The sequence below is a fragment of the Vulpes vulpes genome, chromosome 9 (genome assembly GCF_048418805.1).
Source record: "Vulpes vulpes isolate BD-2025 chromosome 9, VulVul3, whole genome shotgun sequence".
In the NCBI taxonomy this organism is placed as follows: domain Eukaryota; kingdom Metazoa; phylum Chordata; class Mammalia; order Carnivora; family Canidae; genus Vulpes; species Vulpes vulpes.
In genome coordinates this window covers 47477421-47500743 of record NC_132788.1, presented here as the reverse complement: position 1 = coordinate 47500743, position 23323 = coordinate 47477421, and the positions used below count along the sequence as shown (strand labels likewise).

At 36.0% G+C, this 23323-nt stretch overlaps 1 protein-coding gene across 15 annotated transcripts in view; it reads right to left on the bottom strand.

Moving 5' to 3' along the window:
• Positions 1 to 23323, bottom strand: part of NBEA (neurobeachin) — a 662404-nt gene that overhangs the window by 227572 nt on the left and 411509 nt on the right. For all 15 annotated transcript variants that reach the window (XM_072719992.1, XM_072719993.1, XM_072720000.1 and 12 more), the window contains one exon: positions 6087 to 6211. In XM_072719992.1, coding sequence (XP_072576093.1) covers positions 6087 to 6211 — 125 coding nt within the window. The remainder of the gene's footprint in view (positions 1 to 6086; positions 6212 to 23323) is intronic.

Here is a 23323-nt window from a genome sequence, read left to right as displayed (position 1 = left end):
TAGCATGAAATAAGTCCATCAAAAACAGCAAAGGCAGCTACTTTACATGGCTGTAAGTGACTTTCATCCCCACTCTGTACTTTTCTGGCACTTTCTAGATTTTCTACAACGAGCATGTTTCTCGGAAGGAAGGAAGGAAGGAAGGAAGGAAGGAAAGGGAAAAGAACTAAAGAAAACTTGTGTCATGACTCAAGAGGAGTAGAGGGCAGATAAGTAGCAGAATGGCAGGAAGAAAGTTTTGGCAATCCTGGGAATGAAAGTAAAGATGACTCAAACAACTTAAAGGAGGGCTAAGAGGGTGGGCACGCATCCCCTTGCAGTGGGTGGCTTCAACCTGGGGAATGATGAACCTCTTGGGGGAGGTTTTTCTTTGAAAAGCCTGTCACACAATTCAGTGTGGAAAGTTTACTTTAATACCCCCAGAAATGGGAGTGGGAGATATTTTGGCTAGATAAGCAACTGGCTCAGAGACTGAAAGAAAAAAATTAACAAAAATTTCTCTTTAATTATTAAAAGAATGTAATAGCTATGAGATGGTCCTGATATAGGTTATTTAGAGCATTTTTAAAAACACACAGAGCATTTTAAACTACATTTTTAAAATGACACAGGAAATGTATGCTGTAAATGACACGAAATTCATCTGTACTGGTATGTCTTTATGGATTATATAACTTCATAGGCTACAAGAGTAAGCCAAAATTTAACAGGTAAGCTTGAAAGTGGGGACATTTTCAATAATGCTCTTGCTTTTAAGAGTCTGCGTCTCCTTCTGACTGCTCCCTCCTGCTCATGCTTTCACCTGCTCTCTCTCTCTCTCTATTAAATGAATAATAAAAAAATTAAATCTTAAAAAAAGAGAACCAAAGGGTTAGACAATCATATGATATTAAAATAAGAAGCTGGCACCAAAAAGAGCTAAAAGACGGCCCCCTGCATTTCTTTTTCTCCCTCTCTTTTAGAAGAGTTTGTATCATTAACTTTTCAGTGGATTATTTTACACATAATCAGATCACCTAGTTCATTACAGACATGGAGCATCAATTAATAATATGCCAGTTAAAATGGAGTTATTGATGAAGAGTAAGAAGATGTTTACTAGTGTTTTTACATAAGGCAAACAGGCTATTAAGTAAAAAAGATTAAATCATATTTCTCAAATATGTAAACTCTTAAAAGAGAAGTCAGATAATTAGCTTCTTAACAATTTTTATAGATGCATTAGTACTTTTTATTCTCAGCAGTTTCCTTATTTCTGCAAGTATCACGTTACAGTAGCCATGCATATACCATCAAAACTAATTTAATTCCAGATTCATTACAGAGCTGCTTTTTATTCATCAAGGTCATATCTTGATGGCTTCACAAGCTTAGATAAATCAGGTGTTAAGCAGACACATCTCTGAGGAACCTAAGGATATTCTCATTTGCAGTTCTCAGCATATCTTATTATTTATTGCCAAAGAAATGACTGATTAACTTTGTCATCTTTGCTCCATGTTTTTTTTCCTTCCAGCTGAAGCATCCTGCCCTCTTCTGTGATGCCTGATCAGACCTATTTAAGATGATGTCTTTGATCACAAACATGGGGGAACTTGCAGTCTTAGGCTTTGATGAAACGTTGTTCCACTATAATTTTATGGAAGGGAAACAGAGTCCTAAATGATAATTGACAGTCAACAAAAACAACCAAACTTATTAAGATTTTGCACAATTTTTTTGACAGCATAATCTTTAAGCACCAGAAATGCACCAGAAGTTAACTAGTCTAGCTTTTATTTAAACTTATAAACTATATACAAACCCTCCCTCTTCAATCATTTCCTCATTAGCTAATTTGCCCTGAAGAACACCCTGCAGGTCAGAAGATGAATTTATGAGTTTTAAAATATTTTCCTTATATTCTCCCTTATGATCTATAAAGTTCCCAGTGATTGGTTAAATTTGCACTTACATGAAATTTTATAATTAGAAAACACCTACATAACATACTTAATACATACAAAATTAGAACATTAAACATCAGGAAAATCACATGCCTCTAGGTTTTTATTAATCATATTCCAACACCAAGGCTGAAAGTACATCAAATCACACCAAATCTTTTGCACATGACAACCTCATAAATTATTCAACTCATTAGTATTACTAAGAAGCATGAAAAACTCCATCAGTATTAAGGATGTTTTCCAACAGAAAAAGGTCAACCAAAAGTTTTAATAATGAAATTGAAGGGAAAGCTTTTCAAAGTCAGTATGAAACAAAATTATTATCCTTTGTGTCTTTTTGAAAATATATTTAATTCTGATTATTTGCTCATATAAAAGAAAGCACTGTCAATATATCTGCCTTGTGGCTTCACATAAATTGTCTGAAAAGAATGTCCAAATTATGGATAAGTGTCCCTGCCCATCATGTGAGAGTTTAACTATAATTTAATCTAAATGTTTGAATTTAGGGAAAAACCAAGTGATATAAATATTTTAAATAAAATACCATGTCTGCTAATTCAGTTTCAGTTCTATTACATGAATATAGGCTCACAATCTTGAAACTTAGTATACCATAGGAACAACCTGACCAGTGTTCAAATCCCAGGGACTGCTTTGATTGCCATGTAAATATTCCCTGTTTAAGTAATTTAAAGTTATTTCCTCAGTGTGTACAACTTGTTTAAAATTCTGAAAACTTTGATCACTGACTCAAACACTTTTAGCCATATCAAAAGTTCCATTTATTAAATATCCTTCTGTCCCTAAAAGAATTTTGTTGCTACAATGTAGATGAATACAAAATTATTCTTCAGGAAAGATTATAGCAGAGTTCCTGCACATTAAATACCTAACTTTCAAGGTAGAATGTATAGGGAGATTGAAATAGTGTGATTATTTAACAGAGGAAGGAACACAACGAATTTCAATTTGTCCTAGGAGCCCTCTCAAAATGTGAAGGTTTGTACAATAAATATACCTTGTCTATATCTACACAAACGAAAGAGTTCAATTATTTGGATGTTAGTCTACACACTGCTAGACTTTATGACACTTAAACACATTTAAATGTTTAAAAATGGCAGGCACAGTGGCTAGATGATGGGCTGAATTTCTGACTTTTATATGGATGTTCTAGCAATATGTGATACAAAAGCTTTATTTAAAACACAAATATTTTTTCAATTAAGGTTTTTAACATTTATTTTATTGGATGACAGGCTTTGTAATAATTACTGATATTTACATCCTATTCTGAAGAAATTAATTTATATATAGGTTAGGAGGCAAATTATAAGTTTGGAGGATGATTCAATACTACATTTTTCTCTTGGCAGTTTGTAATTCCTCCTTCTATTTCTTTTCTTTTCTTTTTTTAAAGATTTATTTATTTGAGCAGAGGGAGAAAGATGGAGGGAGGGACAGAGGCAGAAGGAGAGAGAATCTCAAGCGGACACCCTGCTGAGTGCAGAGCCCCATGTGGGGCTCAGTCCCATAACTCTGAGATCATGACCTGAGCCAAAATCAAAAGTTGGACCCTTAACCAACTGAGCCACCCCAGAGCCCTGCCTCCTACTTCTATAAAAAGATCACACCAGGGAGTACTTTCCCACTCATTCTTCACAATCATCCATGATTTATTCCCTACTCTCTACATGGTTCCAAAAATCCACTGATGTGAACTGTGATGAAGATTGAAGGGGTATGCTCTTGAGGCACAATCATTTTGTTCTCCTTTGTCTTCCATTACATGACCTTAATCCTGAGAATGACCTGATAATAACTCTTGTATAGGTACCACCATATAGCTTTCCTGAATATTTTATGGCATACATATGGTCTTTGTTCTAAATATGAATAAAATAACATACCTTTCTTTCGTTGTATAAAAGAACCCAACTCAAGAGAGATAGTAAGTTCTGAATATTGATGATGGTGATCCATTATTTAAAATTTATAAACTGCTACATATTTTAAATATTCTATCAGATGTCTTAAAAGATTTTAAGGTAAAAGATTTTAAAATTTGTTTCTGACATATTTTAACAATGGATTAATAAAAGAGATATTTTATAAATTAAACAAAGTATTCAGTTTTACAGAGAACCAAAATATTTTTTTTCTAAGAGACTCCTTAAAAGCAACCTATAGAATGCTGAATGCAGTATAATGTAGATCCTATATAATTAATCCATTGACAATTCAGTATCACTAATTATGTCAATTTAGCCTAAGTCTGTTACAAATTGTCTTAGATATTTCTATTTTCAAATGGCATGCATTGGAATAAGTTGGTTAAAAGTCTAAATTACTGGGTATATGAAATGAAATTTTAATAATTTTAAGGTCATGTTATAAAGTATGGCACTTTAAGTAGATTTTAAGTAAAATCTCTTCTACAGAGCATAAAGATAACACCTCATTTTAAGCATAAAAATAATACTTCAACTCAAGTTTAAATCCTTAGTTGCCCAAATCCCATAGGTGGATTCTCTTGTTGATTAAAGAAATTCCCTATAGTACTGGTCAACTCTAAGGTTTTTTTCTAGCATGTTCTTTCTTTCAGTTAATTTTTTTCTATGTAAATTTATGTTGTAACTTTTATCTTAGGCGTAATAGCTTCATATGAAATCCTTATGTCTTTAATTATGTTTGAGTCTTAGTTATATCAATTCAGTCTATTTGCACAACAAATTTTAAAAGCTTTGCACATTTTCTCTTTATCAGGATTAAGTATTTTCTCTGTTTAATCCATCAAGAACATGAATAGTTATGAATATTATAAACTATGGTAAATTTTAAAACATATGGCTGACTTATCATACTCAAGTAAATGAAAATTAACATGAGAATATAACACAAGTATTATAAGAATAAAAGTGGTTAATAACAAAAATGTATAAATAGTGTTCACTAATGGTATTTTCTGAGTGTACAGAGTTTATAAAATTTTGAGATGATAAATCACACTTAAACTTGTTAGAGCACTTAAAAAGTGATAAAATAGTCCTATTATACTTATTGGCAGACAGTAATTTAATATACTAGTATTTTCATTAAATCACAAAAAATTTTGTTATTTTCTATTTATTATACATTTCTTAAAGGACAAATTAGGGTATACTTCTACTGTAGTATGATAGTTGATAATATCTTTAATGTGAGATGGTCTTTTTTAAACTTTATTTGCAACCCAATGGAGGACTGGGAACTTAGACATATTATAGCAGGATTTATTATTATTATTATTTTTTTAGATTGAAAGGAATAGTATAGTAGTAAAATAGAGAATGTCATGTAATGAGATTATCAATAAGACATTTGTTTTAGTTAAATACACAAACGTGTATGTATATATACAAGTAGAAATGCTAAACATACGTATATATATTTCACATATATATGTAATATTCACATAGTATGCATGAGTGTGTGTGTACACATATACAAATTATACAGGAAAATATTTAAGTCTGAGTATTCAGTTACAGTTGTATATATTTTTTATACCTTGCATCTTGGTCACCAAAGCTTGAAAGACACTGGAAAAGAAACTGACTTTACTCTTGTTTTAGGCTGTATGAGACGGATGTGGGTAATAACTAGTTATATAGACACTGTACTCTATTAAGAAGTTGAAAGGTCTAAAATATATCATGGGTGAAATACTGGGTTGATTAAGTGTCACCTATATGATGCTGAAGGATAAAGCAGTACATGGTATTTTTGATTTATGACGTAGACAATTTTATTTATTTTTATTTTTTATTTATTTATTTTTTTTAATTTTTATTTATTTATGATAGTCACAGAGAGAGAGAGAGAGAGGCAGAGACATAGGCAGAGGGAGAAGCAGGCTCCATGCACCGGGAGCCTGATGTGGGATTCGATCCCGGGTCTCCAGGATCGCGCCCTGGGCCAAAGACAAGCGCCAAACCGCTGCGCCACCCAGGGATCCCTTTTTTTTTTTTTTTTAATTTTAATTTATTTATGATAGATGTAGACAATTTTAAACGCTAGTAAAAAAAATGAATTATCAACCATAAAGAGTTGTCATACCCAGAGTATTTTTGTATAAGAGGCATTGGTACTGACCATACTCTACTGCCGCTTTGAGCAGTGCTTCAGCATGAGTGGAGCCAAATGCATTACGAACAAACCGTCTCCTTCGACGAAGATCATCCTCCCAGTAATCCAAGCGCCAGAAATCATGCAGTTGACTAGGAATGAGTAAATAAACAGTAGTCACTGTTAATAACAATGTAAAATGGGAAATACATTTTTTACATAACATTAAAGTTTTATTTTCTTGATCTTAATGGAAAACCAAGATGCTTTTTGAGATATATATATTTTACAATTGTGTCTACATACATATGTTTCCTGTACAAACGACCAAAACTTAAAATAGTAACATTCTCATATTTTAGGCATTGTAATACCCAGTTCCGCTTTCTCTACAATGTTCTTCCTTCTACTAAAAGCATTAATAATGGGGAGTTTAGTAACAAATGTAGCATCAAATTACAAGTATTAATGGCACAGTTTTCATTCTTTTACACTGTTTTTAATAAGGCTTGTAAATCACAGGATAGACCTCACTACAAATAGTTTGCAATTTAATGACCATGGTTTCTTAGTAGACTGAATTAAGAACCATAAAATATTGCCCAGTTGGATTTGGTGGAACAATGATTAAAATAATGTGCTGAAATATTCATTGAAATAATTCCCTGCTGCCCACAGCAACCTGAGAAAAGTGCAATTTTATCCATTATTAATAATACTGAATTACAGCTGCAAAAAATTCCACTATGTGGTAATTGTCTTGGTAAATTATTATTCTAACACTAACAGAGTCCTTGGCTGATTTTACCACTTTCAGCTAATATAAACCATTAACAATCACACCCTTCATTGGGTAATATTGCCTACACCATGTTATGCTCTAAACCAGTATTAAAAATCCACAAGATATTTCAAGAAACTATTGAAATTTGTTCATCATATATCAGTGGAATGTTTCATGATATAATTTTTGTTTTCAATTTAATTTCAATAAACACTGGTGAGAAATGCTACTGTTTGAGAAGTCTGTTTTTCTCTATCTACAGTATTTGGAGTAATATACTTAAGAGATAATATTCTAATTTTCCTGAGCAGCACTATTCATAAAAACATATAAAATGCTTTCATTGAAGATTTGATTTCATTTTTATTTTGCTATTTGATTGTAAAAAGATACTATGTTTGATTAAAGCAGGAACTGTGTGTGTTTTGCTCATCATTATATCTCTAGTGCAATGCCAGAACATACCATTTTCTATACACTGTTTTAAATATATATTCAATGAATTAATTATACAAATTGGTACTTTAGAGATATATAGACACGAATAGTCACTGACAACAATAATTTATTTTTGAAAAACACTTTGGATTTTGTAACTATATGATTTTGTTTTCCACCACTTAATTGTAAAAGAATATACAAGGTAAGGGATATATAAAAAGGACATTAAAATTACAAGCATTTGGAGTATATTTGAACATACTTGTTTTTCTAAATATAATAATTATTATAACTTTATTTTTTTGTCAAAATAAGATTACCTAAGAATAATTGTTATTAGTGCTTCTGTTACTAATTTAAAATAGGAAAAAACAGGACAATTTCCAGGGTGCCTGAGTGGCTCAGTTGGTTAAGTGTTCAACTCTTGATTTCAGCTCAGGACATGCTGTCAGCATTGTAAGATTGAGGCCTCTGTTGGACTTCATGCTCAGCATGAAGCCTGCTTGAGAGTCTCTCTCTCTCTTTCCCTTAGCCTCTCCCCATTGCCTCCATTCCTGTTCTCTCTCTCTCTAAAAATCAATCAATCAATTAATTAATTCTTAAGTTAAAATAAAATAAAATGAAATAAAATAGGGCAATTTCTATCCTTAGAAATATAAACTAATCCTAGTGGTTTATGAAAGACCCTGCTAAAATCTTGCTATAAAGATTTTCCTTAAGCGTAAGATAAAATCAAGTTCTGAATTCGTTAGGACAGATCTAATTTTATCTCAAATTTCTTACCATTTGCATACTTTTCTATATTCCTCCTGTTGAGTACTGTTGAAAAAATCTGGACACCATATATAAGACAAATATAACAAGACTCTTAAAGGTCAAAAGTAGGGGATCCCTGGGTGGCTCAGCGGTTTAGTGCTTGCCTTCGGCCCAGGGCGCGATCCTGGAGTCCCGGGATTGAGTCCCACGTTGGGCTCCTGCATGGAGCCTGCTTCTCCCTCCTCCTGTGTCTCTGTCTCTGTCTCTCTCTGTATGTCTATCATGAATAAATAAATAAATCTTAAAAAAAAAAAAAAGGTGGAAAGTAGAAGGCAGACTGGCAAGAGACTCCAGAGACTAAGAAACAACATAGTATTCTCAGGATTATCTTTTTGCCTCATGCATCCTAGACTTTGAAGCAAAGAGGTTAGCAATCCAGAGAGACTAAAAAAAAAAGCCCCCAACAAAAGCCCAGTTTCTTTAGACAAAGAACCAGGAAAGATGCAGCTCAACAAGACAAAAAACTTTTAGACAACTATTTTATTTTAATTTTTAAAAAGATTTTATTTATTTATTCATGAAAGACACACAGAGAGAGGCAGAGGGAGAAGCAGGCTCCCTGTGGGAAGCCTGATGCGGGACTCCATCCTGGCACCCCAGGATCATGTCCTGAGCCAAAGGCAGACAGACCCCCAACCACTGAGCCACCCAGGTGTGCTTTTAGACACAGAGAAACCGTGGCCCTACTTACTCACACCAGAAAGTTTAAGTGAGAAGCCAACATCTGAACTCTAATCAAGGTATAATGTGGTACCCTAACATCCTTACTGGGATGGTATCAGAGAGGGTCAAATAGGGAACCAGCACTTTCATCTCTGTTGACTGGTAACAGGTATCCTACCCTCACTAAGTCAGTGGAGACCATGTGGAGAGCCTGGAATCCATCTCTCTCCCTTCCCCCTGCCCAGTTAGACAGTAATGAGGTATCTTTCTCCCTCTCCACTGTGGTGGTATTCGGGGAGGCCTAGTAAAGAATTAAGACTGTCACCATTGATCCATACCAGTTAAGTTAGCCCCCACTAGTGGACACCACACAAGAACTGGAACTCCCACCCCTGCCAAGCAGTAATGACAAGCTGTTAACTCTTTGAATATCAGCAGAGTCCAAGTGGAGAATCTAGATTTCTACCTCCACCTGGCAGTAAAAATGCAACACTTCCCAATTTCTCCTAATGGATGAATTTCAGAGAAAGTCAACTAAAACAGGTTTAAATAAGATACAGAATATCTCAGAGAAGAATAAGAAAATATCCTGCTTCAATCTAAAGTTACTTATTATAGCAAGAACCTGGATCTCAAACAATGTAAAAAGTCATTCATAGATGCTAATGCTGAGGTGATGGATGTTAGAATTTTCTGGAAAGGATTCTTTTTTTTTTTTTTTAAGATTTTATTTATTTATTCATGAGAGACACGGAGAGAGAAAGGCAGAGGGAGAAACAGTCTCCATGCAGGGAGCCTGATGAGGGACTTGATCCCAGGACTCCAGAATCACGCCCTGAGCTGAAGGCAGATGCTTAACCACTGAGCCACCCAGGCATCCCTCTAGAAAGGATTCTAAACCATGTATGATTTTAAAAATGCTTTACTGGGCAATTATGAACATATCTAGAGCAAAAATTAGAAGATGTAAAAAAGTATTAAGTAGGTATTTTAGAACTGACAAAGATAACAACCAAAATAAAAAGCTCAGTGGATGAGCTCCACAGCAGAATGGAAGGGATAGGGAAAAATTAGTTATATGGTAGGCAGAACAATAGATATTGCTCAATCTGAATAACAGAGAAAATGGACTGAAAAAAATGAACAAAGCTGCGGGAATCTATAGATTATAGCATCTAACACATTTGGTCATTGGCGTTCTGGAAGGAAAGAGAGCAGGTTTGAAATAGTTCCTAAATAATAATGGCTGAATACTTTACAAATCTGGCCAAAAAGTATAATGTACAGATTTAAAGAAGCTGACTAAACTCCATACATAACAAACCCGAAGAAATTTATGCCAAGACACATCATGATTAAACATCTGAAAACAAAGGACAAAGAAAAAAATCTACAAAGTAGCCAGAGAAAAATGACATCTCACCTACAGATATAAACAATTAGAATGACAGCATATTTTACATCAAAAGCTGTGGTGGCCAGAAGAAATGGCCAAGTATTTTATGTGCTGAAAAAAAGAACTGTCAACTCAGTCTCCTACAACCTGTGAAAATATCCTTCAGGAATAAAAAATAAAGATTTTTCAGATGAAGGAAAATGAAGTATTTGTTGCCATTGGAGCTAGTCTAAAAATGGCTAACGGCAGTCTTATAAACACAAAGGAAGTCTAAAAAATGGCTACAGGCAGTCTTATAAACACAAAGCAAGCAATAAAAGAAACACTGGAACACTAGAAAGGAAGAAAGAACACGATAAGCAAAATATGAGGAAATATTCCTTTTCCTCATGAGTGTCCTAAATTATGCTTTACCATTGAAGCAAAAATTATAACACTTCTGTAGTTCTAAGTGTGTGTAGAGGTAATATTTAAGACAGATACACTATAAATGAGGGAGAGTAAAGGAATGTAAAGAAGTAAAGATTCTATACTTCATTTGGACTGGTAAAATGATACCACCAGTAGACTGTGATAAAACACATATACAATCACTAAGAAAGCTATATAAAGAGATATACTAAAAAACACTATGGATAAATCAAAATGGAATTCCAAAAAATGTTCAAATATCCCACAGGAAGACAGAAAAAATAGAGCAATAAAAAACAAGGTGAACAAAAAAAAAATAAGTAAAAATGTTTTAAAAAGAATTCTGTTTATAAGAAACCAACTTCAAATATAAATAATACATCCAGGTGGAAAGTAAAAGAATAAAAAAGGCCTATCATTCAATCATTAATTAAAGGAAAAGCAGGAATGGTTATATTAATATCAGATAAATATATACTACAGAGAAAATAAAATTACTAGAGACAAAGAAGGACCTTATGTAAAGACAGAAGGGCCAAACTACCAATTAGACACCAATCCCAAATGTGTATGTGCTAAACAACAGAGCTGCAAAACATGTCAAGCAAAAACTGGTAAACTGAAAGAGACAGACAAATACATAGCTATGGCGTGAAGTATATACACCCTTCTTTTTAGCAACTGATAGACCACTTAGTCAGAAGATCAGCACAGATACAGAAGAACACAATACCACCACCAACCAACATTTTTAGAACTCTCCAACTAACAGCAGAATACACATTGTTTTCAAGTGTCTATGGAATTTCTATTACCTACATTACCTAGATAGACAATATCTTGGGCCACAACACACATCTAACAAATTCAGAAGAACTGAAATGATACAATGTACTCTTCCTACAAAAATGGAATAAAGATAGACATCAATAATAGAAAGACAATAGAAAAAATTCTCTAAACACTTGGAAGCTAAAGCAACACACTACTAAATAACCCATGAGTCAAAAAGAATTCTCAAGGGAAAACAAAAAAATAAATGAGTTGAATAAAAACTTCAATAAATATATCAAAGTTTGTGGGACATGGCTAAAATAGTAACAATAAGAAAATTTAAAGTACAAATACATATATTAAAAAAAATGAAAAATCTTAATTCAATACTCTAAACTCCCAATTTGAGAACATAGAAAAATAATAGCAAAGCAAGCAGAGGGAGGAAATAATAAAGATAAAAGTAGGAAATCAATGAAATTTGAAACATAAAAACAATAGAGAAAAATCAATGCAACAAAGAGCTGATTTTTAAAAAAATACCAACAAAACTGACAAAGGAAAAAGAAAGACAGATTACCGATACCCACAATGAAACAGCATATATCATAGACTGAAGACATCAAAAGTATAAGTAAATACTATGAAATTCTCTACACACATAAGTTTGACAGCTTAGACAAAATAGACCAATTCTCAAACAGTACAAACTACCACAACTCATTCAATATGAGTAGATAAATGGATAGATCAGTAACTATTAAGAAAGTTTAATATATTAAAACTCCCCAAAAGAATCTCCAGGTCTATGTGGTTTTACTGGAAAATTCTGACAAACATTTAAAGAAAATTGACCCCAATTATACATGATTTCACCTAGAAAATAGAGAAACATTCCTCAATTAATTTTATAGCCAATGTTAACACCAAAGTAAAAGCCAAAGACAGTACAAAGGAAGAAAACTACAGACTAACATCCCTTATGAATACAGACACACAAATGCTTAATAAAATATTAGCAAACAGAATTAAGCAATATATAATAAAAATTTTACAGGAGGTCAAATGAAGTTTATTCCAGGAAAGCAAGTTTGGATCAGTATTTGAAAATTATTTAATATAATCCACAACATTAATGGCTAAAGAAGAAAAATCATGGGACCATATAAGTCAATATAGAAAATAATTTGACAAAATTTAACATCCATCCATGATTAAAGAATTTTTTAGAGAAACAAGAATAAAGGACAATTTCCTCAACTCAATAAAAGCATCTACAAAACACTATAGCTAAATTATACTTAAAGGTGAAGGACTGAATGATTTTTCTCCTAAAACTGGGAAAAATACAAAATATTTGTTCTTACCTCTCTTATTCAACACAGTACAGAAATTTCTAGCCAATGAAATAAGGCAAAAAAGAAGAAAAGGAATACAGAATAGGAAAGGGAGAAATAAAACTGTCCTTATTTGCAGAGGACCTTAATGTCTACGTAGAAAATCACACAAACTCTATCAAAAACTCCTGAAAACTAATGACTGAGTTTAATAGGGTCATACACACAAACATCAACTGTGTTTCTATGTGCTAGCAATGAACACATGAACAGTGAAATAAAACCCCAATTTAAAATAAAAAAAGGAGAGAAATACTTAGTTATAAATTAAAAAACAAACATGTACAGGACTTGTGCAATGAAAACTACATAATAGGGATGAAAAACACAGAACAATATCTAAAAAAAAAGGAAAGCCATGCCACATTCATGGATTGGGAAACTCAACATAAAAAAGATTATGGGGGGGAGGGGCAAGATGGCGGAGGAGTAGGGTCTCCAAGTCACCTGTCCTCAACAAATTACCTAGAAAACCATCCAATCATCCTGAAAATCTACGAATTCGGCCTGAGATTTAAAGAGAGACCAGCTGGAACGCTACAGTGAGAGGAGTTCGCGCTTCTATCAAGGTAGGAAGACGGGGAAAAAGAAATAAAGACACAAAAGGCCTCCGAGGGGGAGGGGCCCCGCGAGGAGCCGGGCTGAGGCCGGGGCGAGTGTCCCCAGGACAGGAGAGCCCCGTCCTGGAGGAGCAGGAGCTGCACCAACCTTCCCGGGCGGAAAGGGGCCCGCAGGGAGTTAGAGCAGGACCCAGGAGGGCGGGGATGCCCTCGGGCTCCCGGGGACACTAACAGGCACCTGTGACCCGGAGAGTGCGCCGAGCTCCCTAAGGGCTGCAGCGCTCGGCGGGACCCGGAGCAGCTCGGAGGGGCTCGGGCAGCGGCTCCGCGGAGGGGGCTGCGGGGCGGGAGCGAATCCAACAGCACAGGCCCCGGAGCACAGGGCACCGGGACACAGCCCAGGATCCGGCCTCCCCCCGGGACAGGCAAAGGCCGGGAGGGCCCAGGACAGCGAGGACGCTCCTGCCCGGAGCTGAGCAGATCAGCGGCCCCGCCCGGAGCCTCCAGGCCCTGCAGACGGAGAGCCCCGGAGTTACTGCGGGAGCTGACTCCAGGGCTGCAGAGCTGCCCCCGCCACTGTGGCTTCCTCCCAGGGCCTCACGGGGTAAACAACCCCCACTGAGCCCTGCACCAGGCAGGGGCAGAGCAGCTCCCCCAAGTGCTAACACCTGAGAATCAGCACAGCAGGCCCCTCCCCCAGAAGACCAGCTAGACGGACCAGTTCCAGGGGAAGTCAAGGGACTTAAAGGATACAGAATCGGAAGATACTCCCCCGTGTTTTTTTGTTTTTGTTTTTGTTTTGTTTTGTGTTTTTTCTTTCTTTCTTCTTGATTTCTGATTGCTTCCCCCACCCACCCACCCCTTTTTTTTCTCCTTTCTTTTTCTTTTTCTCTTTTCTTTCCTTCTCTCTCTTTTTCTCCTTTTCCCAATACAACTTGTTTTTGGCCACTCTGCACTGAGCAAAATGACTAGAAGGAAAACCTCACCTCAAAAAAAAAAAAAAAGAATCAGAAACAGTCCTCTCTCCCACAGAGTTACAAAACCTGGATTACAATTCAATGTCAGAAAGCCAATTCAGAAGCACTATTATACAGCTACTGGTGGCTCTAGAAAAAACCATAAAGGACTCAAGAGACTTCATGACTGCAGAATTTAGATCCAATCAGGCAGAAATGAAAAATCAATTAAATGAGATGCAATCCAAGCTAGAAGTCCTAACGATGAGGCTTAACGAGGTGGAAGAACAAGTGAGTGACATAGAAGACAAGTTGATGGCAAAGAGGGAAACTGAGGAAAAAAGAGACAGGCAATTGAAAGACCATGAGGATAGATTAAGGGAAATAAATGACAGCCTGACGAAGAAAAACCTACGTTTAATTGGGGTTCCCGAGGGCGCCGAAAGGGACAGAGGGCCAGAATATGTATTTGAACAAATCCTAGCTGAAAACTTTCCGAATCTGGGAAGGGAAACAGGCATTCAGATCCAGGAAATAGAGAGATCCCCCCCTAAAATCAACAAAAACCGTTCAACACCTCGACATTTAATAGTGAAGCTTGCAAATTCCAAAGATAAGGAGAAGATCCTTAAGGCAGCAAGAGAAAAAAAGTCCCTGACTTTTATGGGGAGGAATATTAGGGTAACAGCAGACCTCTCCACAGAGACCTGGCAGGCCAGAAAGGGCTGGCAGGATATATTGAGGGTCCTAAATGAAAAGAACATGCAACCAAGAATACTTTATCCAGCAAGGCTCTCATTCAAAATGGAAGGAGAGATAAAGAGCTTCCAAGACAGGCAGGAACTGAAAGAATATGTGACCTCCAAACCAGCTCTGCAAGAAATTTTAAGGGGGACTCTTAAAATTCCCCTTTAAGAAGAAGTTCAGTGGAACAATCCACAAAAACAAGGACTGAATAGATATGATGACACTAAACTCATATCTCTCAATAGTAACTCTGAACGTGAACGGGCTTAATGACCCCATCAAAAGGCGCAGGGCTTCAGACTGGATAAAAAAGCAGGACCCATCTATTTGCTGTCTACAAGAGACTCATTTTAGACAGAAGGACACCTACAACCTGAAAATAAAAGGTTGGAGAACCATTTACCATTCAAATGGTCCTCAAAAGAAAGCAGGGGTTGCCATCCTTATATCAGATAAATTAAAATTTACCCCGAAGACTATAGTGAGGGATGAAGAGGGACACTATCTCATACTCAAAGGATCTATCCAACAAGAGGACTTAACAATCCTCAATATATATGCCCCGAATGTGGGAGCTGCCAAATATTTAAACCAATTAATAACCAAACTGAAGAAATACTTTGATAATAATACACTTATACTCGGTGACTTCAATCTAGCTCTCTCTATACTAGATAGGTCTTCTAAGCACAACATATCCAAAGAAACGAGAGCTTTAAATGATACACTGGACCAGATGGATTTCACAGATATCTACAGAACTTTACATCCAAACTCAACTGAATACACATTCTTCTCAAGTGCACATGGAACTTTCTCCAGAATAGACCACATACTGGGTCACAAATCGGGTCTGAACCAATACCAAAAGATCGGGATAGTCCCCTGTATATTCTCAGACCATAATGCCTTGAAATTAGAACTTAATCACAATAAGAAGTTTGGAAGGACCACAAACACGTGGAGGTTAAGGACCACCCTGCTAAAAGATGAAAAGGTCAACCAGGAAATTAAGGAAGAATTAAAAAGATTCATGGAAACTAATGAGAATGAAGATACAACCGTTCAAAATCTTTGGGATGCAGCAAAAGCAGTCCTGAGGGGGAAATACATCGCAATACAAGCATCCATTCAAAAACTGGAAAGAACTCAAATTCAAAAGCTCACCTTACACATAAAGGAACTAGAGAAAAAGCAACAAATAGACCCCACCCCCAGCAGAAGAAGACAGTTAATTAAAATTCGAGCAGAACTCAATGATATCGAGACCAAAAGAACTGTGGAACAGATCAACAGAACCAGGAGTTGGTTCTTTGAAAGAATTAATAAGATAGATAAACCATTAGCCAACCTTATTAAAAAGAAGAGAGAGAAGACTCAAATTAATAAAATCATGAATGAGAAAGGAGAGATCACTACCAACACCAAGGAAATACAAACGATTTTAAAAACATATTATGAACAGCTGTACGCCAATAAATTAGGAAATCTAGAAGAAATGGATGCATTCCTGGAAAGCCACAAACTACCAAAACTGGAGCAGGAAGAAAGAGAAAACCTGAACAGGCCAATAACCAGGGAGGAAATTGAAGCAGTCATCAAAAACCTCCCAAGACACAAGAGTCCAGGGCCAGATGGCTTCCCAGGGGAATTCTATCAAACGTTTAAAGAAGAAATCATACCTATTCTACTAAAACTGTTTGGAAAGATAGAAAGAGATGGAGTACTTCCAAATTCGTTCTATGAGGCCAGCATCACCTTAATTCCTAAACCAGACAAAAAAGGAGAATTACAGACCAATATCCCTGATGAACATGGATGCAAAAATTCTCAACAAGATACTAGCCAATAGGATCCAACAACACATTAAGAAAATTATTCACCATGACCAAGTAGGATTTATCCCTGGGACACAAGGCTGGTTCAACACTCGTAAAACCATCAATGTGATTCATCATATCAGCAAGAGAAAAACCAAGAACCATATGATCCTCTCATTAGATGCAGAGAAAGCATTTGACAAAATACAGCATCCATTCCTGATCAAAACCCTTCAGAGTGTTGGGATAGAGGGAACTTTCCTCGACATCTTAAAAGCCATTTACGAAAAGCCCACAGCAAATATCATTCTCAATGGGGAAGCACTGGGAGCCTTTCCCCTAAGATCAGGAACAAGACAGGGATGTCCACTCTCACCACTGCTGTTCAACATAGTTCTGGAAGTCCTTGCCTCAGCAATCAGACAACAAAAAGACATTAAAGGCATTCAAATTGGCAAAGAAGAAGTCAAACTCTCCCTCTTCGCCGATGACATGATACTCTACATAGAAAACCCAAAAGCCTCCACCCCAAGATTGCTAGAACTCATACAGCAATTTGGTAGCGTGGCAGGATACAAAATCAATGCCCAGAAATCAATGGCATTTCTATACACTAACAATGAGACTGAAGAAAGAGAAATTAAGGAGTCAATCCCATTTACAATTGCACCCAAAAGCATAAGATACCTAGGAATAAACCTAACCAAAGAGGTAAAAGATCTATACCCTAAAAACTATAGAACACTTCTGAAAGAAATTGAGGAAGACACAAAGAGATGGAAAAATATTTCATGCTCATGGATTGGCAGAATTAATATTGTAAAAATGTCAATGTTACCCAGGGCAATTTACACGTTTAATGCAATCCCTATCAAAATACCATGGACTTTCTTCAGAGAGTTAGAACAAATTATTTTAAGATTTGTGTGGAATCAGAAAAGACCCCAAATAGCCAGGGGAATTTTAAAAAAGAAAACCATAGCTGGGGGCATCACAATGCCAGATTTCAGGTTGTACTACAAAGCTGTGGTCATCAAGACAGTGTGGTACTGGCACAAAAACAGACACATAGATCAATGGAACAGAATAGAGAACCCAGAAGTGGACCCTGAAATTTATGGTCATCTAATATTCGATAAAGGAGGAAAGACTATCCATTGGAAGAAAGACAGTCTCTTCAATAAATGGTGCTGGGAAAATTGGACATCCACATGCAGAAGAATGAAACTGGACCACTCTCTTTCACCATACACAAAGATAAACTCAAAATGGATGAGAGATCTAAATGTGAGACAAGAGTCCATCAAAATCATAGAAGAGAACACAGGCAACACCCTCTTTGAACTCGGCCACAGTAAGTTCTTGCAAGATACATCCACAAAGGCAAAAGAAACAAAAGCAAAAATGAACTATTGGGACTTCATCAAGATAAGAAGCTTTTGCACAGCAAAGGATACAGTCAACAAAACTAAAAGACAACCTACAGAATGGGAGAAGATATTTGCAAATGACATATCAGATAAAGGGCTAGTTTCCAAAATCTATAAAGAACTTATTAAACTCAACACCAAAGAAACAAACAATCCAATCATGAAATGGGCAAAAGACATGAAGAGAAATCTCACAGAGGAAGACATGGACATGGCCAACATGCACATGATAAAATGCTCTGCATCACTTGCCATCAGGGAAATACAAATCAAAACCACAATGAGATCCCACCTCACACCAGTGAGAATAGGGAAAATTAACAAGGCAGGAAACAACAAATGTTGGAGAGGATGCAGAGAAAAGGGAACCCTCTTACACTGTTGGTGGGAATGTGAACTGGTGCAGCCACTCTGGAAAACTTGTGTGGAGGTTCCTCAAAGAGTTAAAAATAGACCTGCCCTACGACCCAGCAATTGCACTGTTGGGGATTTACCCCAAAGATTCAGATGCAATGAAACGTTGGGACACCTGCACCCCGATGTTTCTAGCAGCAATGGCCACAATAGCCAAACTGTGGAAGGAGCCTCGGTGTCCATCGAAAGATGAATGGATAAAGAAGATGTGGTTTATGTATACAATGGAATATTACTCAGCAATTAGAAACGACAAATACCCACCATTTGCTTCAACGTGGATGGAACTGGAGGGTATTATGCTGAGTGAAATAAGTCAATCGGAGAAGGACAAACAGTGTATTTTCTCATTCATTTGGGGAATATGAATAATAGTGAAAGGGAATATAAAGGAAGGGAAAAGAAATGTTGGGAAATATCAGGAAGGGAGACAGAACATAAAGACTCCTAACTCTGGGAAATGAACTAGGGGTGGTGGAAGGGGAGGAGGGCGGGTGTTGGAGGGGAATGGGTGACGGGCACTGAGGTGGACACTTGACGGGATGAGCACTGGGTGTTTTTCTGTATGTTGGTAAATTGAACACCAATAAAAATTAATTAAAAAAAATACAGAGAAGCTGGATCACTCATTTATTTGCTGGCAAGAATGTAAAATAGAATAGTTACTATGGAAAACAGTAATCTTAAAAGACTAAACATGCAATTATCATTTGACCCAGTAATTGTACTGATGGGACATTTATCCTAGAAAAATGAAAGCTTATGTTCACAGAAAAACATGTATGTCAATGTTTATAGCAGCTTTGTTTGTAATACCCTCAAAATGGAAACAACCCAATATCCTTCAACAGGTAAATGGTTAAACAAATGTGGTACATCCATACTATGGAATACTATTCAGCAGGAAAGTAAGACAAACTATTGATAACTACAACTGATGAAATAACAGTAGGTATTGGAAGTTGTGCTTTCTTTGGATCATCTAAAATTAGTTCTTCACAACAGGCCAATCCCATGGGTAACCTTACCTAGACTGTGATGGAAATGGTACCTCTGAACTCACGAAATGTTCCAGCAACACCTTCCTTGTCCTCGTTGTGAATCCACGATAGTGTGGCATGAAGTAGCTTTCTAGTTTCTCCACCACTCTGGGTCTTCTTTCCCTCCCCTGTCCAACCCTCGCAGAAAAGAGGACTTTCCCCCTCACTTTCTTTTCTTAAAATGTAATCACTTACTGAGAGATAGTCAACATTAGCAAAAAATACACTGGTTTCTTTTATAGATGTTCCCTTCTGATGAGTGAAAATCCTAACACAAATGAGGTCCCTAAAAATGTGCAAGTTACACTGATCCAAGAAAACTCAACAAGAGACCAGAATAAGCACATCTATGGCTTTGGCCTCATATAATCTGGAAAAAGCCATGTTCCTGGAGGGTGCAGGAGAACGCAGATGGTGTAAAAGAGGATGAAGAACCAGGAACAGTGGAACCAGAAGCAGGTTGATTATATAGACAAGCTGCATACTCTGTAGGAAAGGTATAGCAGTGTTTTGCACCTTCAGTGGACTCCTAGGTCAATGCAGAGGAAGAAAAGTCTTTTTCCTGCCACTAGGAAACCCGATGGAGGACTTATGATTAGTTTTGTAGACTACACCTCTACCTATTCTGGGTAAAAAGTCTTTCTGACTTTTATCTCATAGTTTTGTGTTTGTTCCTTTGCACCCAGGTTCCTCTGCATGGTTTTTTTTTTCCTTGTACGTGTTTTTCACTCATGATGGTTTCTTTTTTGTTGGCATTTCTCTATTGTATTTTCACAATTATAGTTTTAAAATCTCTTATAAATACTGGAAGTTTTTTCTTTGTTGAATTTCTGGTCATGAGACTTGTACCTATTTTCTTGAAATTTCTGAAATCTGCTCTTATATTACTTAACATCTAGTGTTCCCATTATTAGAAAGAAATATGTAGTGATTTACTCATCACTAATCCATGCAGGGTTTCCAGGTGTCCACAAAACTCCTGAAATGGCATGCAAATTTTTTTGGGGATACGTACATATGTATTTTGGGAAAAGAGGTCCATGGTTTCAAATTTTTCTCAAAACAGTTTCTGATCCAAAATTGTTTAGAAATCTTGTAAAGAGTATAGTGTATATAAATCATTCTCTCCTTGTATGTCCATTTTTTTTCTGATGGATAATACTGTTTACCAGCAAGTGAAGAGTTGGTAGAGGTGCTTCCATTGGTAGAATGATATGCTTACAAAAGGCTTATATTCTAAAACCATTATATCTGTGGCAGGTTACCAATTTAGGAGATCATTGCTCTGTTTTCTTTACAAATTCCTATTCACTTCTTCCCTTCTTCAATGTTTTCATTCAAGAGAGTATTTAACTTATCATTTATCCATGTTAGGCAATGTTCATGGTGCTGATGATATATTCTAGTAGCAAAACCTACCTAATATATGTATAGTCCTTTCCTTTTATTCTCATTTACATGTTCTTCACTGTTTTCCCACTGAAATTCATCAATGCACAATTCTGTAGACTCCTTAACTAAATTGTTTCTCTATCACTCCTTCCATTAAAAATCTCAGTGTAATGAAAGTAGACTACTTTCTTATGGTATACACAAAAATAAACTCAAAGTGATTTAAAAACCTAAAAGCGAGATCTGAAATCCTAAAAACAAAATCCTAAAAGAAAACATAGGCAGTAAACTCTTGACATTGGTCTAGCAACATTTTTTTTAAAGATACCTGCCCTCTGGCAAGGGAAACAAAAGCAAAAATTAACTCTTGAGATTACACCAAAATAAAAAGCTTTTGCACAGCAAAGGAAACCATCAACAAAATGAAAAGTCAACCTACTAAATGGAAAAAGATATTTGCAAGTGATATATCCAATAAGGGGTATACTGACCAAAATATAGAAAGAACTTGGACAACTCAACACCAAAACCCATCAATAACCCAATTAGAAAATGGGCAGAAGAACCGAATAGACATTTTCCCAAAGAAGACATTCAGATGGCCAACACACAAGTAAAGATGTTTAACACTACTAATCATCAGGGAAAATGCAAATCAAAATTACAATGAGATATCACATCTGTCAGAATGGTTAGCATCAAAAGACAAGAAATAACAAATGTTGGTGAGAACACGGAGAAAAAGGAACCCTCAGGCACTATTGGTGGGAATGCAAACTGGTGCAGCCACTGTGAAAAAGAGTATGGAGGGTCCTCAAAAACTAAAAATAGAACTACCATATGATCCAGTAATTCCACTGCTGGGTATCTGCCAAAAGGAAATGAAAACAGTAATTCAGAAAGACATATGCATCCCTATGTTTACTCCAGCATTACTTACATTGGCCAAGATAAGGAAGTAATCCATGTCCATTGATGGATGAATGGATAAAGAAGAGATAGCGTGTGCATGCCAGAATATTACTCAGTCATAAAAAAAATGAGATTTTGCCATGTGTGATAACATGGATGGACCCAAAGGGTATTACGTTAAGTGAAATAAATCAAACAGAGAAAGACAAATGCCATATGATTTTTACTTTATGTGGAATCTAAAAAACAAATGAATAAGCAAGAAAACAAAATGCAAAAATAGACCCATAAATATAGAGAATAAACTGATGGTTGCCAGAGGGGAGAAGGTATTGGGGGCAAAATGGGTGAAGGGGACTAGGGGATACAGGCTTCCAGTTATGCAATGAATAAGTTACAGGGTTAAAAGGTACAGCCTAGGGAATACAGTCAATGGTACTATAGTAGTGTTTTAAGGTGACAGAGGGTAGCTACATTTGTGGTGAGTATAGCATAACATACAGACTTTTTGAATCTCTGTGTCATATAACCAAAACTAACGTAACATATGTATCAACTACACATCAATAAAAATTAAAAATAAAAAATAAAATTTCAGTGTAAGTACATATTCCTTGCCATATTATTCTGTAACCTGAGCCACTCCAGAAAACAAAATAAAACAAAAAACTGCTCCAATAAGTTTTTCAGAATAACTCCAGAAATGACTATTAGTAATAACTTGTAAGTATGATAAAAAATTGTACTCCGGGATACATACACCTCTTTAGGTCAGTATATTTTGCATGCTCTGAGTTCTATTTAATACCCTAAGTGAGGTGTACAAACGCTTCTTTCCATGAAGGAGGGCTAATTTAGATTTGCTGCACTTGGCGAGCCACCAGGTGAACACATACAGGGAACTGTGCTAGTATCATCAAAGTTGTATAGGTAGTCACACTGCACTGAAGTTCGCTTGGACTTGCTAGTTTATAGCAGTTAAATAGTCATGCCTGATCCCTCTAATTTGTCAACTTGGAGGGTGAATATGATATCGTATGTATTTTATTTATTTATTTATTTATTTATTTATTTATTTATTTATGTCTTTGTAACTTTGTTTTTACCTTTCAAGACTGAATTAGAGAAATATGGAGTATTACATGTATGTTTTGTTCATGACTGTGGTTTTATAAGGACAGTGCATAATTGCTAAAAAAGAGTAGGTAAACAGCCAGTAATTAATGAAGAGAAAATCACCACTTACATTGTATTATGATAATTGATGTTACTATGAATGTAATGGTATTCATTAAATTAAATTTTGATGTT